The 23,391-nt window shown below is 36.5% G+C and overlaps 1 protein-coding gene across 1 annotated transcript in view; it reads right to left on the bottom strand.

Moving 5' to 3' along the window:
• The window catches only part of arid5b (AT-rich interaction domain 5B), a 68,685-nt gene extending 45,777 nt beyond the window's left edge, over window positions 1-22,908 (bottom strand). Inside the window, exons 1-3 of the mRNA XM_006630485.3 lie at window positions 22,844-22,908; window positions 22,287-22,541; window positions 15,260-15,494 (exon numbers count right to left, since the gene is read on the bottom strand). Of these exons, the coding sequence (XP_006630548.2) occupies window positions 15,260-15,494; window positions 22,287-22,541; window positions 22,844-22,864 (511 nt within the window). The 5' untranslated portion in view covers window positions 22,865-22,908. The remainder of the gene's footprint in view (window positions 1-15,259; window positions 15,495-22,286; window positions 22,542-22,843) is intronic.
• Between the last annotated feature and the right edge of the window lie 483 nt (window positions 22,909-23,391).

Genomic DNA, 23,391 nt, shown 5'->3' with positions numbered 1-23,391 from the left:
AATTGCATGACGTTCTATGTAATCAATATTCCCTCGCACTCATTCCCAAAGGATCCAAAAGTGCTCAAGTGCTCATACACAAGGTATGGGACTTATGTCATCCACCACTGAGCCCCCGAGCCCACCTGGGTGAACTGTGGCAGCAATTATACCAACACACATTGGGAGAGGTGGGAGAGGGGGCTCGAGGTTTAACTGTAAGGAGGACAGACCGCACAACCACCCAGCAGAAAGCGAACAGATTGTAACATCCTTCCTCTTAAACAGAGCGCCATTTTAATGGCCATTTGATCAAGTTTCCCCATCTCATTCTAAGGATGGAACCAATTACAGCACAGGTGTCCAAACACACTGGGGCACTGGCTTGAAAGTTCACGTCCAAGGATAAAGAGTGCTACCTACAAGTCTACCCACCCTATCTACAGCTGCAGCCTGGTTTTTCTCCCTAGGTCCTGTCCAAACCCAGCATCGGTCAGCTTCTGAGATCAAGCTACAAAGTTACAAGGCTGCTGCGTGAACCAAACATTGTGGTGTTAAAGGCTTTCAGCTTTTACAGACATTCTCTAATTTTTTTGGCCCCTTGTTACATTAAACTGAAGCCAAGAGATCAGAGAATATCGCACTCAATACAGCCACATCAAGATTACAGCTGTTGTCCATGGGCATAAATGTATCCATAAACTAAAAGTGCTGCCAATACTCTTATATTATAACTGCATTCCACAGACAGGAGCAAATCTAAAAAACAATCTGTGAATGTCCCATTGGTGAATATTTAGAATTTCATTAGAAAAGGATATTTAAAGCTATAGGATATTAGAAAAAGGATAGTTGTCATTAGTGGTTTGCTGTGATGTTTCCCTCACAATAAAGTATATATTTAAAGAACAGAAGTCAATCGTTTATTTTTATATACACCATTAAATTAAGCGTCATTGAATTATTCCGGGAAGAAAAAGACAAAATTGTGAGTTGCAATAATGCAGTCAATGATCCACTATGGCCCATGGCACCCGCAACTTAGATGCATTCAGATGGATTTCATACTTCCAATTGTGTTCTGACAGATGAATAAAGCAAACATTAAAATGTTCCGTTTATTGGGCTTATCCTTGTAATGGTGCTTTATGCATGAATTTGTCCCCGTAGGTGCAATACATCTGCACCGTCTTGTAGACCTGAAAAGTGCACAGCAGGAAAATCCTGGTGTCATTTAGACTCTGTCAATGTTATGTGAATCCGATATTCTTTTCTGATCTTGTGTCTGTGCCTGTATGTTAGCAAAGGCTCTGTGCATAATGAAACAAAAGATACATGAAGCCTGAGTTCTCCATTTGTGAGATGGAACAGCAAGAATTCTTTTTTGGGAAACATCACATTGGTCATGATGACAGTGACAAATTGATTCTCTTGGTGTTGAAACCTTCCTGTTAAATGTAACAACTTACCCTAATGCAGCATTTTATTTTTTTCTAGATGTAACCAATTAAGTGTTTTAAAACCGAATACAGCTACAGTATACAGTTTGCTTTTTCTCCGTGTTCATAACATTATACCCAGTGTATTTCTACAGACATATCCATGTGCCCCTATAAGAGAAAAGGCTGAAGAAAATGAAAAAATAAATTCTTCTTGTTGTGTCATGGCATTGATTAAGTGTTCTGTATACAACCCAGAGAATATACCCATTCATTTGAGATTCCTTGACACATTGTGGTTTTCACATTGTATACCCTGGGGTAAATTGGGGACCATTCCTTTAGAATATGTTCCATTGATAAATACTCCAATGAAAGTAAAGTCTTCATTACCGGGAAACCCTTGACAACAAGATAATTTCCACCTTCACATGCAATTAAAGGGACTAGAGCTCTTCTTAAAATGTCCATTTTGTTCTGCCATGCTAGTGCTGCTTATCAAGTATCTTCCTTATGTTTCACCAATTTGTCTTGCTGTAGGCAAAGATGAGAAGGGAGAGAGCCCCAACTACAGCTCCTTCTACCTCGAAGCCCTTTTGTTCATAAAATCTACCCTTCCTAAATAAAGGGATTCTTATCTTTATATAAGCAATTTAATTGGCTGGGGCTGCACTACCATTAGAGAGCAAGGAAAATCACATTATGCAATTTTCTTGTTATACTTCTGACAAGCAGTCTTTGTGAAGAACCTAGGTAAGCACCGATTGGTTGCAAAATAAAGTCTGCTTGACTAAGCTTCACATGTCTTATCAGATCAGGGAAAATGGACTCAGACTCTTAACTCTGTCAGTGTTCAAGTGCACCCAGGTATTCAAGCAGAATGTCTAGTCACCTGAGGGAATTTTTACATAATACCTTTTGGTACATCTTGCATTACCTTTGACAATTTTGTACACTTATATGCAGATTACTTTCAAAACAAACACATAGACTCATAGACAGCAGGCAGAAAACCAGTTTGGACACTCTGGAATATGACAAAGCTTTCACACTGTGCCAAGAAATGGTGCCTAGTTGAGATTATTGTGTCTATTTCAATGAAAATGAAGTTAGTACTTCTCAAAGTTCAAAGAAAGGCAACAAGAATGATTACTGGTCTGAGGGGATTGTCATGCACAGCAGAATAAAGGAGCTAAGCCTTTTCTATCTAGAACAAAGGCGATTGGGAGGTGATTTGATCCAAATGATTTTAGATAAGATTCATCCAATGAGACAGTTTTACCCTTAGCGTTGAAACAGAGACACAGTCACAATTGGAAAACAAAAAGGGAATTCATTTGGGACTAACAGGAAACTTTTCTGTACTCAAAGAGTTGTAGGTGTCTGGAACAAGTGAGTAAGGCTCAAACTCGGGGCTCCTTCAAGAAAAAGCTGATCTAATGTTCCACTTCTCAATTCTCACTGTGGCCTTTTTTAAACATATTTTTCTTCAGTTAATAGTTAAGTACCAACATCTTCTCACAAGTAAATAAGAGCAATACAAATCTTTAGTAACGTGTGACATTAACTTCGCTGTATTAAGAGTCTAAACCTGATTTATATTAAACACTAACTGAGACGTTCTTTTCCATAAACGTACAAAGTGAATATTCAACCTACTATCAAATGTGACATAATGAACTCTATAGCTTTTATTTTACAAAATAAATTGCATAATTGCAGACTGATCAGCAGATAATTTCCCTGAACCAAACCAGATTAAGGTTTAAAAGTTCTACTGTATATGCTTTCAAAATGTTGATTCTAATGCCTTTTGAAGTTCAGAATTAATTAAACTTTGGAGAAGAAAAATATATTTCAATTTGAATCCAAAACAATAACAAAAAAAAACCTATTGTAAGGTCACTGGTTCACTATCTCAAAGAAAAAGTTATTGTTCTGAAATGGCCCTTCAACATTTTTTAGACAGCAGGGTTGAGTGATTGAATTCCTGTGCAAACACTTTGCAGTGTGTTCCTGCCTTTTCTACTGCAGATTTAGCATAAACCTCAAAGACTCTCTAAATCACACATTTGTTCCCCGAAAGACAAACACTGCTCCTGAAATAAAGACTCCTATTCAGCCACACCCTAACAGGCAAGTATTACACTTTTTTTTTTTAAAGTTACTTTGCCAAGCGTCTAAAACAAATTTTAATAACCATCTCTTCCCCCAGTGTTGTTAAGTACCTGTTTATTTTAGCTAGTGGGAGAAAAAAAAAACTCGGACAACATGAAATACAAATAATTTGCACCCTGCAATGGTTTGTTTACATTGCAAAGGAAAGAAAAAGTCATGATGTTAATGCCGAGATGACACTACACATTTAGACCGTTATTATTCACCTCATTGCTTTACACAATTAATAGATCCGATAATTGGATTAAGCAATTCTAACCCATATCTGGCACAGGTCAGGCACTGACACATTAACCTCTGCCTATAATACAGTCTTGTTTTACCTCGTTTATATTAAAACTACTTTTGCTGGAGAACTAAGCCATGCGACTGCTTAATTTTCACAAATAAAGTCATTATTCATACTACACAAATGAGTGAGCAAGTGACTTAATTTTAGTTTGTTTCATTACACTGAATCCTTTTCCCCCCTATTCACCAACATTTCCAGATTATGTATGCATTTACATCCAGGCCATCACTTGAGGCCTGTTTATGGGTTAATGACTGTAATGTGCTCTTATACTAACCACAGTAGTATAATATAATGCAAGAAAAATATCTGAAGTAACAAATTACCCTGAAATAGGCTGCTTTGTATTCAGTATACGGTGCGATTAGCTGTTCTACTTGTATTGATTTCAGGGTTGCACTATTTTCATTTGACCAGACCCCTTTCATATGTATAACACAACTCTGCATCACCCTTTTTTTCTGCAACATCCACAGTTTTTAACAAAAGACATGACACAGTTAGCAGCATGCAAGCAGCTCCTCAAGCTGTTAGTCTTTATTTTAAAAATAGGAGCTGCCAGTAAAATATGTGAAAAGAATGTAAAGATGTCCAATCTTCAGCAACAGTTTCACGTTGCTACAAGATATAAAACCTTTTCATATTTAAATGAATTTAATAAGATCCCACCACTACTTAAATGCGGTTTTCTGTGCACTCTCTGAACTTCCACATGCACTGTATAAGAACGCAAAAACTTCCTCCTTCAATGCTGAAGCATTTATGAAGATCCTTTAGGAGTTTCACCAGCTCTCTTTCTTTTCATCATTCAGGGCATGTACACAAGTCTTTAAAGCATATCATATTTCTGCAAAGGTTACACGAATCTAGAGGAAACTTTCTATATAAAAATGGTGCCTGGAAAAATACTGTGCAAGTTTGTTCCTGCACTTAATTACCTAAACTGCAAAATATATCACACGTTGCCTGCTAGTTACCTTAATCACATTTGTGTGATTGTGCTTTTGATGCCAAAAGAAATATCTGAAGCTTCAAGCTTAATGTATTCCAATTTGCTGAAAATGCACATAGAAGCAACTGCATTCTACATCTCTCCCAAAGCCACAATAACTTTTGCTCTATTTGATTCCTTTTTGTTCAAATTCAAATTGACTCAAACCACATTTTCCAAAATATACCCTAATGTCAATGTAAAACACTTTCTTGATGATTTATGTTACCTAGTGTTATTTTATTACATTAGACATTCCATTCTCTAAGCTTTCTGCTTTCAGAGTTGCTCCCTAGCAACCAGCAAAAGCTCTGCACTGATTTTTATATAGCTGGCAACATTCCAGTTTTAACTGTCTGTGTTATTGATTGGTAGATTGCAAAGTTTGCATTTAATAGCTTCTGTAATACATGACAGAATTATATAAAATTCCTCATGCCAATTCGTTCCTTCGTCTGACAAAGAGATTGCTGTTAAAAACAGAACCAATATATTAGACCATGCTAGACGAAGCATATTTTGTTTAAAATACAATCAGGATTCCCCCCCCCCCCCAAATGAGCCGGTAAATGTCTGTACCAGAAAGCCATTATTATTTTAAACTAATCTAACGGTGAGTAAAAATAGAAAAAGGGTATTTATCAAGAGTCGGCAGAGGACAGCTCAAATAAGATCTCTGCACAAAGCACAGCTTAATATCATTCCTTTGTGTAATCCTCTGGACTGACAAAGATAGTATTGTTTGTCTATTAAGACCAATTCCAAATGTAACTCTGCATCAGTTACACACAGAGAAACACATGCTTGTCAGAAGGCGCTTCAGGAGTTGTCAGTCAATTTAGAGAGAATTTGGTCTGTTCTCCATGTAGGCTTTCCAATCCATTTCTTTCCAACGTGAAATGTCTTTGTCTTCAATATAAAGCAGCAGAGGAACAATGATTTATTTCTGAGCAAAAGCATAACCTGCACAAAATATTTTATTGTCCTGTTAACTTTGTTAAGCCATCTTTTCTAACACTTGGCAATTGTGTATGGGCAGATTATTAAGATCATAGAATTATTAGTCCTTGCTTTTAACACTAATAGAGAGCTTCCTCCCTTTTTTAAACACATGTGAAACAAAAAACAGTGGACCAACTGTCAGTCTGGAAGATATGGAATTGGGTCAGAGGAAAGTTATTCTTCCAAAGTCATTTTTAGTGAGGTTTGTCTCTGCACTAAAAAAAATCCTATTAAACAGCTTACGATGCTTTCGTCACAAACTGAATTTAACAACTCTGAGATACAAAAGGAAGCAAAACTGAAAAAAAGATTACTTATTAAGAAAAAAGAAATTCCCCAGAAGCAGCCAAATCAAGAGTCTAAAATAAGAAAGAGAGGGAGAAGTAGCTACTCAATGGCTGTGTTCAGAATGTTATCTTCCACTTCTCTAATCACCAGATCTATGAAGCAGCTTTGAAACAAAGTCCAAATACTTGCTTAAATACTTTACTCCAAACAAACAACATTCACATTCTTTTTTTACCCTTATGTTAATAACACAAACAAGCCATTAACTTCCACTGAAGAGCAAAAAACAAACAACAATAAAAATAAAATTACAAATCAATCAGCTATTTGCTTGCAAGAAGGATAAATATAACTGATGTTTAATGCCAGCATCATAATACATATATTTTGCTAATTAAAACAAACATTTAAAGGCCTCCAATACAATATGTTACCCTTATTTACCCTCTAGGAACATATCACTGTCCTTCACCGCAACATGAATGTTGAATTCTCATTGCTCCTTGAATATTCATATCCTACTACTTATCCATCCTGAAGTGAAGATGGTCAAACATCTACATGCACCTGAAATGAAGATGCTCTCTATAATGCACACAGGCATAGTGGGAACTGCATCATATATAACAAGGGACATCAAAGCAACCTTTTATATGGACAAGCCGTTCACTTCGAATGAAAGAATGATTTTTCCTGTTTTAATAAGCAATTTAAATATTTATTAACCAAGAAGTAGATGTCATAAAAGGCAGTAACAACGAACTGCGACCTATTACGTCAGAGCACTTAACATAAGCCTGTTTCATAAAGGAAAATTAAACTGTAACAAGGCACACTAGACAATGGCTGTACCCCCTTTTTTCAGCTGTGAGTGGGTAAAATGATTACAATTTTCCTGAGAACAGGAAGAATGGCAGAGAATAATAGCATTGCTCAATGAAACCAATTAAACAGCATTTAGAATCTGACACAAAGGAAGGATTAGATGACGGCTGGGATAACAAGATAGTACATTATCAATGCACTATTGTGCTGATTTCTTTATTTCCCGTCATTTTTAGACAAGCCTTTTCAATTATTGTCCAAAGAATAAATCATTCAAAACGCTACGACCCGTCACCAAAAACACACATATTACAGAATGTATTAGTTTTATAAACATTTCAGACCTTAGCTTTGCTTATTCCCTAAAACACATCCCCAGCTACAAATTTAACATTATGTGGTCCTGAACCAATCAAACTGGCAATAAATAAAGTTTTTATTTTGCAAATTTAAACTCGAGAAACCCTTGACTAGTATGTTGTCTTCAGGGAGGTATACTTAACAGTACAGCTATTTAATTCCTATGTAGACTGGTTACATTCATTCCTGCTGAACTAAAGGCCTTTTTATCTGCAGAAGAATTAAAAAAAAACAAACAACAAAAAGCATTTAAAGAACCCTGGATATGGGTCTGAATTTGGTAGTTATCTTCTGCATACAATGAAATATAATTAATTTAAAAGACAATTCTTTATTTTTTTGCATCTGTGCTAAATTCCCATAATCGCTCTTCATTGTCACTTCTTAAGTAATGGGCTTAAATATACAAGGACTGACAAAAAGCTATTTGTGCTACACATCAGGAGGAATATGCTTCATACTTCATTCAATGTGACCCTTCAGATATAAATTGTATTTACAGACTAAGAATTAAAGAATTAAGTTTAGAATTAGATTTGGGAGATAGGGAGCCTTTTACAGTGTTTGGCAGATAGGGAGGTTCTTACATGTCTGAATCAAGAAGTTGAGCATGATGTTCCACTCACGGAGAAGAAGAACTGCTCGATTTCAGAGATTCGATGCCGCCTACAACCAAATTTGCAACAAAGGCCTTCAGTTAAAGTCATGATAGATGACAACAAAGGCCAGGGGATCCCTGGGATGTTCTCTCATATTACTAATTTACTTGGCTGATGTTTTGATCCAAAGCAACTTACATTTGTGTCCGTTTAAGCAGCTGGATAGTTTTACTGAAGAAATTCGGGTGAAGTGTCTTGCTCAAGGGCACAACAGCAGTGTCTCACGTAGACTGAAACACACAACCTCCCAGTTACCAGTCCCTAACCACTGCTCCACACTGCTGCCCATACTTCAGGAGCACTCTACCCACAGGAGAAAGCATGGTTATGCTTGAACATACTTAAAACTAGGGATCTGTTTGCCAGAAGCCATCTACTCCTACATCAGTGAGCAATACCTTTCCATTCACACATCTTCTAAACCCTGAAGAGAAGTCCGCTGCAGGACAAACCCCCTCTGTTCATCCAGCCTAGGTGCTGAAACTCCAGGCAGGCCGGAACAGGTGTGTTTCATGTTAAGCATCATTCATCCTGTGACAGCAGAGCACTTATCTTATCGTCCAATCACAAGTGACAAGAATCTAACTAATCCTTATACTTTTGACATTCAACTCAGTACTCTGAAATGGTCAACTTCACATATTTGGATGCATGGATTACTGTACATGTATGGTGTCTAAATGTATGTGTAGCTCACACGATGATCACCACTTGCTTATGATAGAGCATATTAATAGCAAAGTGTAACATTCATTTCTTTAACTCAAACCACCCCCATTTTCAACACATCAGCGTAATAATATTATTGTATTTATTTTTATTAGATTTTATGTATTGTATTAAGATTGCACCAAAAATGTGTTCAATTATAAATACATTCTTCCAAAACATAGCTGATCGAGACTAGACAATACAGATTATTGTCCAGTCTCAATGTCAATTCATACCTGCGGCAAAGAATATATTTGTAAATTGGTTACAAATATTCATAAAAAAGGTGTTGATTTTTCGAAAACCACTATGCTGATCTGTAGTGGAGGATAAATACCAGGTCATTATTCACCATAACCCAATGAAGCTAGGCTGGAGAAATCACAAACAACCCCACAGTATTTCAGCAAACAAAGCATGTGCCCTCAGATTAAAATTAATAAAGGCAGTATACTGTAGTAGCCTGAAGGGGTGACTTATTACATGAACAATGCCATCCAACATTACATTTAACTGAAATTTAGAGCAGAAAAAATGAAATTATAGAAAACAAACAAAACGGATAAATGAAAATATTTGACTATTATGGTTGCAAGTCTGTTTCACAAAAGCTGTTGGCTGTTTTGGGATTTTTGTGCTATAGAAGAAGTCAAATTAATAACTCCACTGTTTTTTCAGGCAGAGTAATGGACAGACAATAAAACTATTCATTTCCTCAAAGGTCACCCCTTGGAGACGTGCACATTGTTTAACAGTCTACCAGCATAGCTATTATCCCACAGCAAACTGAACAAAAAGAGGACAAGGAGCTGCAAATGACTGAAACACCACAGAAATTGGCAACAAAAACAAAAGTTTTTTTTTTACATGAGATGATTAAACATATGCCATGTTTTTCTGCATGTTCAAAGCTGTTCATACTTTCTTAGCAACTAATAGAGTTTATTCCACTCCAGCACACAATTTACTGCTTACAGATTTAGAATTCTTGGCTCGCTTCCAAACTTTAGTCATAAGGGAACTAATGATATGAACAGATCAGTGTGCTATAATAGAAAAAAAGCCCATGTAAACTTCCAACATGTCTGCAAATAATCAAGACATGATGACTATAAAAGAGGCAGTCTAAAAACTGCTCAGAGTGAACACTAAACCACTCAATTCTGTTCAGCTGAATGTAGCAGAATATAATGTTAAATAAAACATTAATTTAATTACTTCAGAATGTTTGGACTTCTAAATTAGTTTAAAGGAAGTGCATTCCAGAAATACATGGTTTATATCATTTACTGAGCGAAGCAATAATCATCAGTGAAGGGTCTACTTTTGCAATCTGCAAGTAATGAGGATTGGATTGAGTAACCGTGTGTCAGAGAGTCGTGGTTAAAACATATTCATTTAAATTCATAGCATCTGCATAAGAATATCTTTGTTTATGGTTGCCTTTAAATGGAACACAATTTCCTACACACAATCAACGGTACTGCAATATGAAATCGTTTGTAGTTAGACCAGAATAAATTACCTGGCCTGTGAGCACAAACATGTCATCTGTTTTTACTTTTTCAGTTCTCTACTTGCCTGTGTCAGCACACACATTCAAGGAAAGCCACAATTCCGAAGAACAAGGCAAAGACGTCAGTGAAACCACGTCGATCTTTGTTTTGAACCGTTGATATCAATGGCATTTTTAAGTATTATGTCATTGAGACAGAAGGGTCAGTGAATACTGCCTATAAAATGCATGAGCCAAACACAGTTCCTTCAGAGCACTGACGTCCAAAAGGGCTTCATGCCAAACACAGTTAACAGATAAATCACTGTTCATTCTTTCTGCTCCACAACAAGCTTACTGGAAGCAAACAGGACACTCCCATCCATCAATCCCTGCACATGAAACAAAATGGGCAATATGCGCTTTCAAAGCGTTTGTGATGAGTTAGCATGTTTCAAGACTTTTTCTCTTGGGCAAAAGGTATGGGTCCATTTTAGTTTAGAACACAAGTGCCCATCCAGCTAGCTTATCAGTAAAGCTGCATTTCAGTCTGTCCAGTCTTTACAGCCTCCTTTCAGCAGCACATCATTTCTGTGCTCCATCAGTGGACACTGCAGCATATGTGCAGAATTAAAACAAGCAGCATGTTTATTAAGGCTGTTATATTTTGCATATATCAGAGCTGATGCAGAGATAAAAAGAGACAAACTTCCTTTTTCTGAAACAGTTTTGTAAACACAACTTCAAAGGTTTCCCTTCCGATCTAGACCTGGTGCTTCTAAAACAAGTTCTTCATGGTTACTGGTTATATCGATTCTATATTTCTCATTTTCTTTATATTTACATTGTTTAGCTTTCCAATTCCGTTCATATTCTCTTCCAGCTTGAGCTATTATTCACATTCTGTTGGCTGATTGGTTGTCTTGCTCTTGAGGGCAGTTACTGTAAACAAATGGTTAAAGGTTTGAAAACATGCTGTTCAGCAGGGTCTACCTGTTGCAGAGTGCAAAGACTGAAAAAAACTGAAAAGAGAATCAAACCTTTCTGGCAAGCAATCAACAAGGTTTTGTAAGAACCTTCATTGGTTTGCTCCCTTCTATATTTCTAATGGTGAGGATGTCTCATTTTACAAAACACACAATAGTTAAGGATTACAACTGTCAGCCATTCTGGTTCCAAGGCTATTGTGCCTGTACATTTTCTTTCTTAACCAAAAGCCAGTTTTGATTACATCACCGCTCACCAGCTCTGGAAAAAAAATCTCGCACAATCCCTACCCTCACCTCTGCAGAATAGTGCTACCGCGGTCAATGAGATGGCATTTTAAACAATTCAGGAACGGATAAGGAATTTCAAATTTGTGTACCTCTCAAAGTAGGTATCTTCAGTGGATTACATTCGCATTCCTGTTCCAACAAGCAAAAGCCTCACATAAACTTTTCACTCCTTGAATTCAAGAGCTTTCAGTATGACTAATAACAAAAAGGGACAAAACGACATTACTCTCACTAATAAGATACAGAGGGGCCTTTATTTTAGAGAAGAATTTGGGCGAGAAATTTCACCCATGAACTGCTCTCATGAGATAAAGGCATTAAGGTAATCCAAATATTTTCTTCCTTCTTTCCTTCATGGCTCCATTCAGATATGAAACACTTGTTCCACAAATCCACAAAAACAACCATTCCAACAAAGGAGGGTTGGTAGCAGGTTTCCAAAGAAATTCTGAACTGAATTTCAATTAATCTAAATGCAAAAAGGTATTACTTCAATCACATCTGCAAAGATACCCTCAATATTATTATTACCCCTTGTGCTCCATCGTGACCCAAGTCTAGCGTGTGAAAATCATTATAGCTCTGCTGTTTCCCCAGAGATGGTGCTTAAATTATAACACCATTTCTATGCTTCAGTGCAATAATCACTTGGGTACAGGGGTAGGTAGGCCATTCTTACACTAATTACTGTACTGTATGTATTATCTGAATGAGAACACCAGAGCAGTGTTACACAAGGAAGAGAAAGAGGGGGAAAAAGCCAAGACAGATTCAGAAATCCAAAGAGAGCTGAACAGCTATGCATCTAACTTTGATTTGATACAGACCCTAGTTCTTCTCTCTCTCAACTTGAAAAGTCTTCTGGTTGGACTTTTTAAAGGCCAAATAATGACTCACAAATCTTATGTTGATCAAAAACAACAGCTCTGCCAATGAGCTCTTCTAACAAATTGGAGAAAACATTTTTATAGCCATCTAAGCTTACCGACACACTTTAATTCTCCTTGGCATGTTGCCATGGCATTTGTACGTGATCATGTACTAAAAAACAGCTTTCCTTAATTATTAAAAAAACACTAGATTTTATCAGGTGAATATTTCCGCTATATTCAACTGCTTCAATTATTATTTAACTCTTTCATTCTCAACATGAGTGCTCTGGTGTTTTACAGATAGAGATTTCCCCACAAATATTTGAAAGCACTTCACCAACAGAAAGTTCTACATGAACTAAAGAAACAGTGCAGTTGGCTTTCACCAAAAAGGGGCAACACAGATGAAGGAGAAAATTAATTTAAAATAAGACAATGGTTTGATTTTGCTATTAAGTTTAATATTTCAAGTTAAATGAAAGGGTTACTTTGAATGCACTTAATGTGGAATTAATATAATTGAATAAACCTCTGAATAATAAATTAGCTTTTACTCAAATACTAACGCACCTTTCTCTGAGCAAAGTTCCTGGCTCTTTCATGCGGCTGTTAAATTAATGATTCATTTCATTCAGCTACGCTGCTTTTTAAAGTCTGCTTTCTGCAATTGAAAGCATAATGCGCTGCTGAATTATCCCTTTCTTTCTCTGCATAACAAAGAAGAGCAAATTTAAGCTAGAGATGGCCCCTGGTACCCTGCCAAAATATTTAGCTTACCCAGCGAATTCAGAGGCATTTTGAGTAACTGCATTTAGTTCCCTGACAACACAAACAGGCTGATATAGTCATTAAAGAACAACTCATTAACATTACAAAAACATATATACACAAATAATAAGGTTATAGATCTGACAATAAATAAATCCATTAACACACTTGCTCTTTTCCACTATTGATCCTTTACGCAGCTGTACTTCTAAGTAACTGACAAAACATCTATTATTGATTTCCCCCATCTAATCTCTATATAAGAATCTAATAAAAGACACGATTCAAGGGCAATATAACAACATTTGGTTCCACGGACTGAAACAAAGCAGTGACTGCACATAGCAGTGCCTGGGAAAGGAAAATAAGAGAACAATCAATTACTAGATAAATATAGATAAAAAATTTCCACAGAACATGATATGGGGTACATACATTGTGTGATTATTTATCTGCATCTAGTCTAAAGAGCAAATGTCTAGATGTCTGGTAAAGAGCAAAATTACAAACTTGTCTTCCCTCAGCATCATAAATACCATAAAATGCTATGGAGCTCAGACAGAGCTCTATATTTCTCCCAGCAAAAAACACAATGTGTTCTGCTGATATAATTGTAGGATGACAGTTACAAGCTTTTGAAAATCAACCTGTAGTGGAACATTTTCCTGGTTTCAAACAGATATCTGCTGCATAGAAATGCAGTCCAAAAAATGACATTTATAAGCCAATAAAACTTACACTGCTGCTTTTACACTGAACTACGAAGGACTCTGCAAGAATAGTGGCATGTTAAAGAGAAGTATAAATACATGTTATATAGTTCTAAACTACACCCTTAACTACAGTAAAATAAATATAACCATAACCTTTCACTGCGTCATTTAATCTACCTTTCTTCATAAGAAATCAAAGTTGAATGCGGTTTCTTCACATTCCAGGATGTTTTCTAGTAATTGTCAACTACAATGCTCAATTGTGATTTAAAACACACAACAGCATTCAATGTTTCCAGTTCCCCACTTCAGTGTTAGCCATTACTGATCACACCCTAATAATTATTTATTTTTATAGTCTGCCATGGTTGATTATAATTAATTTATAGTTTGGTTCAAAAACTAGTATGAATCACAGACAAACCAAGCAATTACTGTATTTCATCTAATTTGTTTATACACAATTATCGCCAATCACTGGTAGCTCCACACACACACACACACACACACACACTGTGCAACAAAGACTGTAGAGATATTGCAATTGGAACAAAGGTTTGTTCCTCCAGTCAATCTGCATTGCTGCTGGCAGATTAGCAACATTATTTGCCCCAGAGATGATCAGTCAGGTTTACATCAACAATGACAGCCTACGTGACAAGGGGAGAGCTGTTCATGTACATGTGCCACCTACAGTCATGCAGCCTGGTGGTGCAGCACATACATCAGAAACTAGCCATTGGCCAGTGACTGTAATTGGGTAAATTGACTGTAATTGTCACGGTGCCCAGATGTTGTTGTGCAGACATGGCCCATCAGTTGATCCAGCCAAGTTTGTTACGTATGAATATCTGAGTCCGTGTTGATCACAAGAGTTTCACATCAGCTGAAAGTGCAGGTAAAGTCTAGTGATGGTGGACAACTATACCCTGAATACCCCCCATTGATGTCGGGCTGCTAGATAAGCAAAAAGAGAAAGACAATCTAGCCCATTTGGGGTTCTACAACCTACTCCCACAACCCTTGGTGTAAAGACACGGTCTAAGTCTTAAAGGCAATTCCCCTTTCTTTCTATTTGTGTCTACTGGTTCACTTTTCACATTTCTTCTACAGAGATGGACAAGCCTGTGAATCATTTTGTGGGAGCAGACATCACCTATCCGTGTGCAATCACAAGAGTGCATATTTCTCATGATGCAGGTGCTCTCACTCTTTTTGTCACTTCACGCTCAGAATGAAAAAAGAGTGCAAAAGGGCAACGCAAGTTGCAGTATACTGCACAGGCACAGCACAATCTCCCATATTATTCTACACAGACAGGTTAGCATAGCAAAATTACCTAATGCGGGTGAAAACATTGCTAAATTGTTTCAGTACAGAAAATAACAATGTTCAATAAACAGAAATTACCCAGTTCTGCCTTTTCCTTCAAGACATCTTTGAAGTTGAGACCGCTGTTGAGTGTTGACTCTCTGTATTTTTGCAAGGCTTCTCTCTGTCCAATCCTACCCAGCTCCTTCTGAATAGATGGCTTTAATGGCACCGCTTTGAGACCGCAGCTCCATTCTGAGAAATCGGAACTGGTCCATTTCACAAGGTTGTCCAACTTCACGATGACTTTCTCCGAGGCCGCAATAATCTCATCCTGTGAGGAACAGACACAGCATTAAATAAACATAAGGTTTGTTTAACACATAGGTTCATCTGAACGACATTCCCACGTATTTCTTAAATTGGCTCCTTTTTTAAAAGGACAAGCATGCTTGAGGTTTCATGATTGATGGCCTAGAAGCAATGCAAATACTATATGGTGATACAATTACTTCAGCAGAACGCAAATTATTGTAATTTACAAGGACAACACCCAATGGCCTAATGAACAGTTAGTTATGGATGTTTGCATAATCTAGGATTACTAAACACTTAAATTAAAAATAAAATGAAGGAAATTTACATTGCTACTCTTATTCTTCAGTACTAAAGCAGATGTTTTATAGAACACAACAAATTTTAAAATACACTTTTGTGTTAGAGGCCTAAAACCTATTAGTACAGTAAGGTCAGTTTAAACTTTTTGAGCATTCTCGTGTGTGTAAACCAGAAACCTGTTGTCAACCAAGCTAGAATCACAAAAGATTGCTGTTAAGCTTGTGTATCTGGAAAGCAGATGTTTTAATCTTTTAAAACTAAACTGTAAAGTTTTCAACAGTCTGAGTAGCAACAGATCACATCAATACCTTTGATGTGGATCACAATCCCACTCTCCTTTTTATCTTTGGGGATAAACCCCTTCACTGACATTATGAAATGCAAGGCAAACATTGTTGAAGAAGGTTCTGTAAAAGGTTAAGGTTTAACTAGAATGTGGATTACAGGTTTTCAGGCTGATTAAATTTACACACACTACTTACTAGGATACTGAACAATTCCCATTCTATTTCTTATACTGTATCTAGTATCAGAACATTTAATAACATGCTGCTCTGTAAAGTTGATTTTTTTTAATTCATATTTTCTAATCATTGAATAATCTAGGTTTGCAGTTTAGCAATCCTCAACAGCAGATATTTTAAACTCAGTAACAGCTGTAAAACTACCGTGCCTCTAGTCATTAGCAAAGATTCTACCTCATTAAAAAATACTCTTAGGCTTTAATACCATTGCATTATAATGAGAGATGACTGTGTATTAAATAGTTTTCTCATTTAAAAAACATAATTTTGGCTTTCAGTCTTAAGCCCCAAGCTTAAGAAATAAATTCTTGTAAAGATTACAATATGATGTAAGTGGATTATTTTTTAAGTTTAAAAAATGAAAATCAATGTTTTGAGTTAGGTATAATGATTTCATGAAATTACTGCTAAAAGCAAAAGTGTCTGAAATTACGGAGTTAATATAAATCCACACTCCAGGTCCCTCCCTTATATTTTTACTGTTTCTAATTACAACGCCGGTCTAATTTAATACAAAAAACATGTCTAGTAATGCAGCTTGAAAAGGCCTTTAGATTTAAAAGAAATAATTAACAAAACATTTCCAATTAAAGTTTCTTGAGAAGTCCTTGTCAAAATCTTTGAAAAGGCCCATTTAAAGATTTTATTAAAGACATGTCAAGGTTTTTGTTTCTGTCTTTCAGCCGAAGTGCAGTAAATCATGAAAGCAGTTCTCATTCACTCAAATGAGACTCTCTGTACTACAACAAACACCCTTTAAAAAAGAAAAGCAAAACGTAGTATTTTCCAAATGTTCTGGGAAACAAAAGAAAACAGTAATTTCAGATCATTCGCATGTGTTTATGGGATGATATGGGTGTAATTAAAGAGAACATATACGTGCAATTGCTATAATAATTCCATCACAGGAAACAATGTAGTATACAGTAACAATGAAAATCTTTCTTCTAAAGAAAGCACAATATCACTATCAAGTCAATCCTCTTCTTTGGCCCATTAAAGCCTGGTGTTCAGAGACGGTAAAAGCAATGGATACAATGATCTGGTAGAAGAAAATGTTAGTCCTAACCTCACAGGACCATCTACCCTCTAAAGCATTCTGTTTACATGCTGCTACACAACTAAATGGGTCAAAAGTTGTTAATCCAATTCGTAACATAGTAAACTAATGTTCTATGTGCTGCAGAGCTGCTGTGCTATGGGTATATTTGGAAAATGTTTGTTTTCCTCTCAATGTTAGTACTGATTTGTTTTCCATTTTTAATTTACATGATAAATAATTCATTAATTATTTTTACATAATTGATGCCATTTGGGTAAGGTTCTCAGGTTACGCACTGGGTTATAAGGAAAACTCTGCAACTTATTATTACATATTAAGAGGAATTTAAGTATTATCTGGCTAGAACTCAGCAGTAAAGCAGCTAGCCCATAAACTGTGTCCTGCTGAGAATGTTTCACTTCACTGCTCCTAGAGGTCAGTGCAAGAATTCCCCAGGTCAGAGCACATTTGTACACCTGCTTGCATGTCTATGGAATTATTGACCTGGTAACATGAAAAATGTGCCCGACATAAAAAGAAGTAGTCTTTTTCGTAAAGTTACAAAGTTACATAAGTAATTTTCTTAACTTATAATTGAATACACCCAAACAGCCAAATCAACTACAGATTCTACAGACAAAATGTACTAACTTGTACCAAACCCCTGAGACACTGATAGACCTTTTCATAATGTTCTGACTTCAATTTGTCAAAGACATTCTAAGGCAAAGTAATAGACGACAATGTTCTATAAACTCAGATGTGTCACTATCTTGTATTACATTCTTTGGCTTAACTTAGTAACTTTAATTAATGTTAATATTTATGCAAATTCATCTTTCAAGTCAATAAACAACATAATAAGCAATCATCTTGAAGGAATTAATGAGAGCTGCAAGTGATACGTAATGTATCATGGTATTTCTTGTGTTACATAGCTACAATGAAAATAAGCAATGATGATCATATGGCCAAAGGTCAAAATCTGTAAATAATTTACACTCATTCTTGCGAGACAGATTTTCACACTAATTTACTGGAGTGATAGAGCGATTTGTTTTAGTCCTTAGGATTCCTGCCATTATTTGAGACTTGTGTTATGTGGTGTGATGCATACACAGCCCATATGAAATAAATCAGACCCCATGTGGCATTTGTGTACTGTATGCAGGAACAGCATGTCTCAAGCAGTGTCTTTGAATCTGAACTGCTCAATATTCCATTTTAAAGAATGTTAACTTTAAAAACACAAAAACAGGTTATCTCATTTGAACTATAAATATATCCCGGGCACCCTTAAATACAAACATGGGCTTCTGCCAAAACAGCAGAGGGATCTTTGGACTCGTGCCATTGAATTCTTCTGCAATAATAATGTTCAAGTCACAAGTCTCAAACCACACTGCTTTGTAATTCAAAAAATAGCACAGAACAGAAAACTAATTAGATACTGCTCAATTGTTGTTCCACATCCAGCTATTTTCAGGATAAGTGTTTCAAGCAAGACCAAAACTTCCAGAAACTGTACAGTCTCTTCTGAACCTATTTCTTCTTTGTTTGTAAAATGTAGGTTGTTATTGCACCATCTTAGCCCTAGTTATTAAACCTGCACTACCATTTTTGGAAACCCATTTAGACATTTTTAATCCTCCAGCTACTGTGTACATATATATTTAGTCTATGAAAACCAATGACTAGCTACATCTTATGTCATTTAAATGTGAAAATTATCTTGATTCAATTGTACCATTTGTATTACAAATAAAAATAAATCAACAATCAGCGTGATGTGACAAGGCAATTAAGATAAATTAAAAGTAAACTAATTATTATTAATAAAGGAATTGCTAGTCCTTAATAATAATAGTCTAGTCTAGTGTAATATGACTAGAAAAACACATACCCCATGATCTTTGAGCTTTTCTGAAAGCATTAAAGTATTATAAGAGGTTAGTGGAAAATATATAATCTTGATGATAATAATAATACCAACACTACTAATAGTTATAATAACAGTGCTGATGTGATGCTGTAAATGAACATCAATAAAATTCAAGTTACATGCTGCCAGCAAGCCCGAAGCTGAAGACAGTTCATGTCTGTCTGCTTTCTAAGTCAGGCAGCAAGTAGTTCAATGCTTGTGAGTTTTGGCAGGCGCTGACCTCGAAAAGAAGATACAGTCACTTCAACAAAGTAAAAACAGCACATGTCTTAATGAGAGTGTAATGTTGCCCTCTCTAGGTTTAAGCTCTAAAGTGTTAGATTCTATAGGCCTTCTGCCAGAACCAGATCACTGGGAGCTTGTTGCCATTTCTGCTGCTGCTATTCTGCTAATGAATGACTAACTCAAGCCAGAGGGGAAATTACATCACCTGGGCGTACAACAACAAAAAAAAAAAGCATCTGGAAACATACTACCTGCTTTTATCACAGGGCTCATAACTGTTTACTGCGCACATGTTAAATTAGCATATTAAAGACTATTACAGTTCCTTGATTTACACACTGTCTTATAGAAGGATAAGGTTTCAAAAAAATACTAGGGCAGAGAGTTTCTGGGTGAAGTGCTTAAACTGAAAGCTAATAATTAACTGAAGGAGGAAAAAAAACTTTGTCCTTCAAGACAAGTCCTAGGAGAAAGGTTTATTGTGACCAATAGGAGTCATCACAAACCAGAAGGTGGATACCAGAGGAGAAAAAGAGTAAACTGAAAGATGAGAGCCGTTTAGAATATTATGTCACCAAATTCCTAGCAAACACTCTACTGACAAGGGCAGGAAACAGAATCTCAAATTTGATAGTCATACATGACAGAGACTTGGTCCAACTCCTCAGCAAATCATTAAGTTTCACATTATTGATTAGGTCTCAGTATATTAAGAACAGATTCAATTTGAGTATTGCAGTGTGACTGGCAGTAGGATTAGAGATCAGGTTACCACAAGTAAGGGACTGCTCCAAAAATCACATTATTATTTAAATTTACCATATGCTACTAATTTCCAAAGCCCTTTAAAATCTAAGGTTCGGATAAAACTTCACATATGCACACAACGTACGATAATGTTTACTAGGGGGCATGGAATAGAGAGCAAATGTGCTGAATCAGAAGAGGTGTGAAATTAACAAAACGGTTAAAATATAAAAGAACACCATTTCTGTAATGCAGAAATCTTAACGTAATTCTTTGCGACAAGTTCTCATTCATCAACGATGCAGCGCTTTGCCTTTTTTATCCTCTTAATTAGGTTAAGCATATATAATGTCGAGCAATGTCCTTGGACGGATAGCCTACCTCATTTCCAGATCAGCAATCATGTAAACGAAATAAATTTGAAAAGCAAATAATTCGCTTTTCTGCTGTGTGGGGGAGGGGAACCAGAGGGAACAGATGAAAAGTTAAATAGAGAACGGAATGGATCATCTGAGTAAATGGGAGGTCAAGTCTCTTACGTTTTCCTCCACTCTAACCAGTTACATTGTATTTACTGTTCAAATGTCAGTCAGAAAGATGGCTTAAACAAACAACTGTGAACAACTCACTCCTCGCATAAGCACATATTTTGTGAATTTAAAATCTGATAGTTCTGTACAGACACAAAGGAAACCTGTTGCACATTAAGAAATGGAAATCCGATAGTCAACTCCTTAAGAGAAAACAAGCACATTAAACGCTCAGCACACAAGAGCCTTTTTCTTTGGAAAGCTGACATCGTAACGTGTTTACACTGCCAGGACAAGACGACACAAGTTTCACTTCACATTACGTTACGTGTTTGTAACCTTTAACTGTTTTCACCTGATCCCCAGATTGAAATAAAAAAGGCTTTATAAAAATAAATGATCAGTTGAGAGCGCACATGCATGAATCTGATTCCTGTGTGATCAAACGAAAAGAGTTCAAAAATCCAAATAATAGAGATACTGTACATTCACCACACCGGCTATTATATGGTTAAACAATCGTGTAGAAAACGCATTAACATTTTTTTTTCTCTTCAGCAACACAAACAAGCATGCATATCGGGAACCAAAAATGAAAATGAAGCGCTCTGACATAATAACCTTCATAAATGTCACTCTCCCTTTAAGGCATCGCATCTGACTGCGTTATCGGCTTGCTATTATTATTAATCAATTGCTACTGACCGAAAGCAGTTCAACGATTGCGGAGAAAATGTCCGCTTACAATACTTCTTGTCTGAGGCTATATAATTTCAGCCTTAGTGATTGCATGGTAAAACATTCTCAGCTGTAAATTAAAACTGACAGATCATATATTATGGATTAAAGCGCGAATGTTTTGCTCACTCTTTAACGTGTTTGTGCTAGTTAGCTACACGTCTGTTTAAAAATACGCCCAGGCACATCTAGCTAGTGATTTGAATTTATGATTGTACTACCTGTCATTTATAACCTTATTCAATACGCCTCTGCCAGCCAGATCGCTTTTGATCTCTCTCTTTGCCTCCATTTCGTAATTTCCGCCCTATTTTACACACCGCTGATATTAAACATGAAAAAAAAGAACACAATAACTTTACAGTACAGTGTCGAGATAGATCGGTCGCTAAACATAATCAAAAGGTGCTATTTTTAATCTGCCAGTCCCCTGCTACAAAAGACAGTCTAAACCCCACACTGCCAACAAGCAAACAATATTTAGGATGAAGTGAATTTTGATTCATTCTACGCACGTTTCACGCCTTAAAGACAGCTTTCAATATGATTTAACTGATAAGTCCACCTAAATCCTAAATGAAAGTAAATATGCTACGTGCGGTACTGCCGTGCGTCACTGCAAATAGAAAGGAGAATAGATACTTATAGGTCATATTTCACTAACGCTTCTGTGTTATTTTTTTTCTCAATGCAATGCGAGCCATGAGGTTGAGGCGAACTTTAGGGAAACCGATAACAACAAGAAAATATTTGTAATCACCTCTCCGTGACGGACAGTCCTTCCCTGGGGAGTATCTTCTGGGAGAAAATAAAGTTTGGAGCTGGATAAAAGTTGCTTGGTCGTCCTTTCTTCCCACAACAGCTGTAGCTCTGCTATGCAAATGGGATCCCCTGGCTTACATCTTACAAAGAAAAAGTCGCCAAGGGACAGAATTCTTGGTTTGCCTTCAAGGTGAAATTTAAAAGCCTTGTAGAAAACGTACGGTCCGTGCAAACCGCAAGGTGAGCCTACCCACTGCGGAAATAACCAGAATAATAACAAGTCAATGATTTCATCAATAAATTAGTACATTCATGGTCATTAAATAATCATTAATACGGCCGGCATATTAAACATCAATTTGATCTATTGGAGGGTTTTTTTCTAAAAAATGCATATTTTTAGAAATCCTAACATTTAAAGTTTGTATTAAAAGTTTACAGTATTCATTTCAGATGTTCAGAAATTAGTAGTCTATGTACATGGATGCGAAAGTTCCACATTTGCGCCCCCAAAATGATAGTAAAATCAAACACAAGGAGAGTAGATAATAATACCTTGAGTGAGTTGGGCTCCATCTCGACGTTCTGAATTGATTAAACTCAACATTCTCTCCAAACTTGTTGGCTTGAATGGATTGCGAACGGTCCTGGAAGGGAAAAGTCCATAATCGTCCGATGCCGGCAAAGCTCCCAATATTAAACTCGCACGCTGTGAAACCAACCGCCACAAAATGTATGAAAATGGTCCCTAATATTTTCCCACTTAGTTTAGTTTAGAATGCCTTAAATTTTTAACATTTCCGCCCCCGAATCGCTCGCTTTTAAATTCTAAATGGCAGATGTGCCGCCGGGATCCGGCAGATATCTGCTCGTAGTATTCGTGTTTTAAAATTCGAGCCCTTCTTAACGCGTCAGGTTTTGCTGTCAAAAGAAAGAAACGTGGGTTTGAATTACGCCGAGCGCCCGCAAGTATTAATTATTTGGAATATTTGACTTTGCGAGACCTTATTGCATCATTATCGTGATATGTGTCTAGCAGGACCTGTGGCGAGGACGTCTGTATATGTATAATAGAAAGAACATTTCCTGCAGAGATTGAGGGG

Source organism: Lepisosteus oculatus, chromosome 4, assembly GCF_040954835.1.
Source record: "Lepisosteus oculatus isolate fLepOcu1 chromosome 4, fLepOcu1.hap2, whole genome shotgun sequence".
Lineage (NCBI taxonomy): Eukaryota > Metazoa > Chordata > Actinopteri > Semionotiformes > Lepisosteidae > Lepisosteus > Lepisosteus oculatus.
This window is presented reverse-complemented; position numbering and strand designations above follow the sequence as displayed.